This window comes from Xenopus tropicalis, chromosome 4, assembly GCF_000004195.4.
Source record: "Xenopus tropicalis strain Nigerian chromosome 4, UCB_Xtro_10.0, whole genome shotgun sequence".
NCBI lineage: Eukaryota > Metazoa > Chordata > Amphibia > Anura > Pipidae > Xenopus > Xenopus tropicalis.
In genome coordinates, this window is record NC_030680.2 from 145,224,193 (window position 1) to 145,230,192 (window position 6,000).

At 42.9% G+C, this 6,000-nt stretch overlaps 1 protein-coding gene across 1 annotated transcript in view; it reads right to left on the reverse strand.

Annotated features, from left to right (window-relative positions):
* The window catches only part of synpr (synaptoporin), a 115,291-nt gene extending 110,639 nt beyond the window's left edge, over positions 1 to 4,652 (reverse strand). The window contains exons 1-2 of the mRNA XM_031900229.1: positions 4,512 to 4,652; positions 4,338 to 4,403 (exon numbers count right to left, since the gene is read on the reverse strand). Coding sequence (XP_031756089.1) covers positions 4,338 to 4,403; positions 4,512 to 4,529 — 84 coding nt within the window. The 5' untranslated portion in view covers positions 4,530 to 4,652. The remainder of the gene's footprint in view (positions 1 to 4,337; positions 4,404 to 4,511) is intronic.
* Between the last annotated feature and the right edge of the window lie 1,348 nt (positions 4,653 to 6,000).

Sequence of the window (6,000 nt, forward strand, 5' to 3'; positions counted from 1 at the left end):
GGAACATCCCAGCGCAATGCATTGTGGGTTATGTAGTTCCTGCATGCTGTCTGTAAGCTGTGGGGAAGTTGTTACAATTTGTAACATCAGTGTTTTAGTCTCTCCTCCCCTGCCAGGATTTCAAATGATGCAGAAAGAGAAGAACTGGTTTGCAGCTGGATTTCAGCATATAAAAATGGTATTTATTCCTACTTTTTGAAGGAACAGATTACAGGGATAGGGATATAAGGGGTTTCTGTGCTGCGTGGGGCTCTCTAACACATTTTAAGAAGCTGGAGTTCCCCTTTAAATAGCCACTTTAGCTAGAAATTAGGCTTTCCAACAACTGCCTGTAATGAATATGCCTACGGTACAGCTACACAGATTGCAAAGCAAATAACAGGAGCCAATCACAATGTTTTGATATCTGACAGACATATCACAGAGCTGCGTTACGCTGCGTTACTGATGCTGTAATTGGTTGGTTTATGGTGGCAGCTAAAACTGACGGATACAATAAATGGAGGAGCGGCTGGGGAACAAAAACTAAATATTGTAAGAATAATATTGACATTCTGCATTGGGAAACCCCTATACCGTCACGGGGTACAAACACGCTGACAGGTTGAATGGAGCCAAAACTGCCATTTGCGGAGCAAGGAGCAAGACTAACGGTTATTCCAAAAATGCTTTTGTGATTTTTGCTTCCTAGATACAATTTTGGGGTACATTTTATTGTCAGTGTTGCTGGGGGTACTCGGGAACACCCCACAGCTGTGCTGTGCTCATAATATACTTCTCATTGGCTCATTCTGTGATCATTCAGCCAATGGATAGTTATATAAAGCTCATCAGTGCACTTCTACCTATCTAAGCATATCTAGCATAACTACTATCCTTAAATCACATGTAACCCCCCTCAAAAAAAAAAAATCAGTGAACAGCCTCTAAAATTACCTGCCACTTCTGTTGTTCAAGGGTTAATAGTATGGCTGCAGCCTTAATCACTTGGGATTCCTTCTCCTCATATAACCCACTCCCCCCTCCCTTAGGAACTGACTTTGGCTCTTGGCTTACTGAGCATGCACAGGTTACTACAAATAGGCTCCAGTCTAACAGCCAATGAACAGATGGCACTGCTGTTTTCCATAGAAACTCTGGTCTAGCTGTGCACTCTGCTGGAGAAACATGTTTTTTTCTTATAACCTCCTCTCCTAAGCTTAGATTAACCATTACAGTGCTCAGTCCAAGCAGGACTTGTTATCAAAGTAAATTCTGCCTGTGTAAGCCTGCATTTCATGAACTTTAGAGCGCACATGTGCTGTTTGCAGATGTAAATGTCACTGGAGACACGTGAGAGGGCCTTTAGGTGAAAGCTGCTAATAGTTTTAGAAAAATGTGATGGTGCTTGTGAACAGAGGAGATACAAATGGTGCAGTTTGGGTGGGTGTGATGTGCCCAACTGCTATACATAGTAGGAAAATGTGGGGCTTAGATGTTCTTTAACTTGCAAGGAACTGATTATAGGACCATGTTCCTACTTTTTCTATTAGTCTAGGAAGTTCATGAGATACCACATAGAGGCACAACCAGAGGCACTGAAGCCCAACAAACCACTTGGGCCCATTGGGATCGCTTTGTATATAAGTGACTACATGCCATTGTTTGAGATACAGCACATATAAAGCATCAATGGACTGATAGCTCTTAACCTCTTTCACCAGTCAAAAGTTCTTTTAAACCACCACCATCTTTCTTATTATACCCACTATACCCATTATACATCACAAAGATGGCTACATGAGATGATATTGGTAGGATACATCCCACCATCCAATCACTGTGAGGGCTGACCGGGTCAGTATAATTCCTATACCAGTCATGAAGTTTCTCCAGCTGCACTGAGCTGGTTTGCTTGTATCCGATAGCACAAACTAGCACAGTTGTCTAAATTAGAGTTTCTATAACTGGAGGAACATTCCCTTGAAACCCAAGTGGAGCTCATACATGACAACTACTTTATCATACCTGTATAGTCTGCCATGTTTTTTTCACCCATAGTAAGATTTTTTTTCACATACCTTGCACCCGTTAGTGCATAAATGAATATTAGCAGTTAAAAATGCTGTACAATTCGTTGCCTCCATGGACACCTGTTCTTCATGAAGAAAATCCTAAAAGTATTGCTGGCTTTGAATTGTCCATATATAAGATGGTCTTTATTAAATGTATTTTCTCTTTAAATGGAATATCTGTCTCCTTATATTCCCTGCACTGCTGATCATGACTACAAGTACAGTTGAACCAATGCAGCTCCAGCCAGGGTTCCACTTTGCATTTTCCCGTCACAGGTCTAATAATCCCAGAACATGCAAAGCACTGTGGGAATTGCTTGGTCTTGGTCGGAAAAGGCCTGTCTACTGCTACATTGCTCCAATGGTGTACGTAGTCGGGACTAGCAGTGATGAAAATAGCAAGACTTACAGAGCAAAAGTGCTTCTAAAAGTCACTTTCCATTTTTCACATGGCAAATATTATTTGTTACAATGTGGGTAGAATTCCCATTTTAGTTAGGAAAGTGTTAATATAAAAACGCTAAAATTCCAACAATAGAAACCTCAAGCTAAAATGCCCCCTCTTTGTACAGCAAATACATATCCCATTAATGCCATATGACATATTTTGAACTTTCGGTTCAGCTGGTATACGTGCGCCAGCCCTGCTGGCAAACTGTGTCACCTGACCTAACGATATCGTCATGGCTAGCGATCAGACAAATAAACAGTGACATTGTTCAGCCAAATTTGTATGCTCGTTCCCATTCTGCTCGCTTTAATGCAATGCTCTACAGTTCTTCATCCATCATTTGTTTGCTCCCCTTAACTCATTGTTATATGGAAACACAGTCATAATTATCATTATTGCAGACAATACAGTAAAATTGCCCCAAAGGCTGAGACTCCTTCCCCCACATGGTTTAGGATTATCAATTTATCAACCCTCGTTAGCTATTGTACCTCAATGGGATCTCTCATATATACATACCCAGAGTCTCTCTAACTACCTACATTCAGTCAACAGATGGACTTGTTAATTACTTTTTTACTGTCCCATATGGTAAAACTGTAGATTATAGCCCAATAAAACCCATAGCCAGAAGCCCCACAAACCCAGGGATGGATTACTAGCATTTGGGGGGCAGCAACGTTGATGTCCCTTTGCAGATTGCCCAGAGCTGCCGTACACTTCAGCACAATACAAGTACAGTTACTGATTATTTTTCTCCTTGTTTTCTGGCTGCCAGTGGAACCTTCCCTCTTCTCCCCTTGGAGAAGCAAAGAGTTTATTGAAAGCCCCGGCACATATCCTGGTGTGGACCAGCTGAAAGCTGTAATATACAGTTTCCTGAGGCCAGCAACATGGGGTGCTTCATTGGTTGTCTCAGCAGGTTCATGAGATTGCCCCCCTAGCTAGCTAGCTATATTTTTGGAGCCCACCACCATCCTGTCCATAATCACCCTGCAGGGAAAATGGTGGGGCTCATGGATGTTCTCCCTAGAGTTACACCCCTCTCTCATGGGTTTAGATACTGTATATCAGCAGTTGTGGAATTATTGAAGACTACAATGTAATCAAATTTCTTGAGTGGCATTTGTCCATGCCAGGAGAGCTGGACTGTGGTGGTACCTTGGTCAGCTGTAGGGCATGGCCCTCCTGTATTGAAGAACTACAGGACTGAGGGTTCCTCTGCCACCACAACAGGAGGAAAGATATTGAGAGGTTGCCTATGTCTGCCCTGGGTTGTCTTGGCACCACGGTTACTACCAGCCTCTGCTGCCAGAGACGAAGCTCACCCCATGTTACGGACATTAGCTATTCAGCCAATTCTACACAGCAGCTTTGTTTACATTCAGTTCTCCATCATGCCCTTCCCACCTTCAGGGCATCCGCTGAGATCCAACTCACCACATCTGCACAATGGCAAGTTATTGTCATGTTTAACAACCTGGTGGGAATCACTGACACCTTGAGAGAGTGTTAAACTGAGAGCAGCGCTCAACAAGCCGTTCCATTCTATGTACAGCCGAAATGAATGCCAGCTCTGATGCCCTCTTTTATGGCAAACAGCCATCTGTTCAACACATAGACAGATGCATGAATACACGCAATACCCAAACAACAAAATCCACTGTACACATCACATTAATACACACCTACCAGTGTGGGTAAGAGTGTAACCAGCTCAGTAAACACTGTCCTGCCCTCTCCCACTTCTAAAATAGCACAAGTATAGCCAACAAAGGGTGAAAACAAGAGCATGTAAGGGTGGCATTGGGTCATTTTAGCCTTAAACTTACCCATTCCAGGGCTCGGAGGAAAGCAAGCGGTTCCTTAAGTGTCCGAAAGGACCCAGATGATACAATCTTTAGAAATGAAACAACATATTCAGCACAATAGAAGAGTTTCCTGTATATAGACACATATAATATTCCATATAGAAGAGCACACTGACAAAATACACTTTGACTCACCTGATTTAAAAGATCCATTTGGTCCCTATAATGACTATTTTCCAAATCTTTCTACCACAAGCCACAACCAGGGGCTTCAACAATACACACGAGATGACAGAAGCTCATCGAACACTTTTTTTTTTTATTCTAACATACCGAGAAACACAGTGAGGTTGGACGTAGAGCGCTGGATCTGAGGCTTCCCTCTGGGTCCTAACGAGACCCATGTTCAGAGTAAAGAATAAAAAGCTCTATATACCGACATCCACAGAGAAACACATCCGAATTAAGCAAGAGATGTTCAAAATGGTTATTCTTTATTGGGATAATACCGAGCAAACATTAGAATAAAACAACCATTGAAGACAATACATGTTATGATCTATAGGTGGGATCTTCAAACTAGGTGCACCCTGTTGTGGTTGGACTTTAACTCTTGGATAAAGACTACCGTGGGGCTTCTGCAGTTGGACTCCTGAGTAAGGCATCAACATTCCCCAAATCCATAGCAAGGGCGGATATTTAGTCCCATACTGCTGTCTGTCAACCCTGAAACCTCCTTCAGATTGGTTCTCCTGGTGAAAAAGAGACAATTATTATTCACTTGTTCCTTGGACCTTAACTCTTGCTCATTACCGTAGCCCCTCTGGCATCACTTGGCCTCCCTGAAAACATTCAAACCATTTCCCTATATAATTCTAATCCTTCTTTTTTGCCCATCCAGTTCTGCTAAGGGTTCATCTTTACAAACTCTTCCCCTTCGCCGACAGTCATTGCAGTCACCTTCATGAATTCTGGCTTATGGGGGGCAGGTCTCCGGCCACCACATGCTGCTCCTTCCAATATCCAGCTCAACGGAGGATTTCATAGTGTGAAAGAGGTACTTGATGAAGCCACGCCGGTTCCTTTCTCTGTGAATATGAAAGGGAAAGACGCTCTGTAGAAGCAATAAAGGGAAACATGCAAGTCGTTCAGTTCCAAATCTCGTTTAACCCCTCAGCAGTGGATAACAGGGCGGTTATTCTATCTGAGATGCTTCAAGTTGGGCCATTTATCTAGATATTGCTAATGAATTAACTGGAGGCTGATGGGAACTTGTAGATGGCAGGTTGGACATCTCTGCCACAAATGGATAAGGAAAGGAACAATAATGTCCAAAGATGAAAGTGTATAAAAGTAATTACAATAATGTAGTGTTGGCCTGCACTGGTACAACTGGTACAACACTACTATAGTTTATATAAACAGCAAACACCCCAGCTGTACCAGTGCAGGAACGGCTGCCCCCGGGGCTACACAGCAGGGTATTTATATAAACTATAGTAGGGTTTCTGTAGCAAACACCCCAGCTGTACCAGTGCAGGAACGGCTGCCCCGGGGCTACACAGCGGGGTATTTATATAAACTATAGTAGGGTTTCTGTAGCAAACACCCCAGCTGTACCAGTGCAGGAACGGCTGCCCCCGGGGCTACACAGCAGGGGTATTTATATAAACTATAGTAGGGT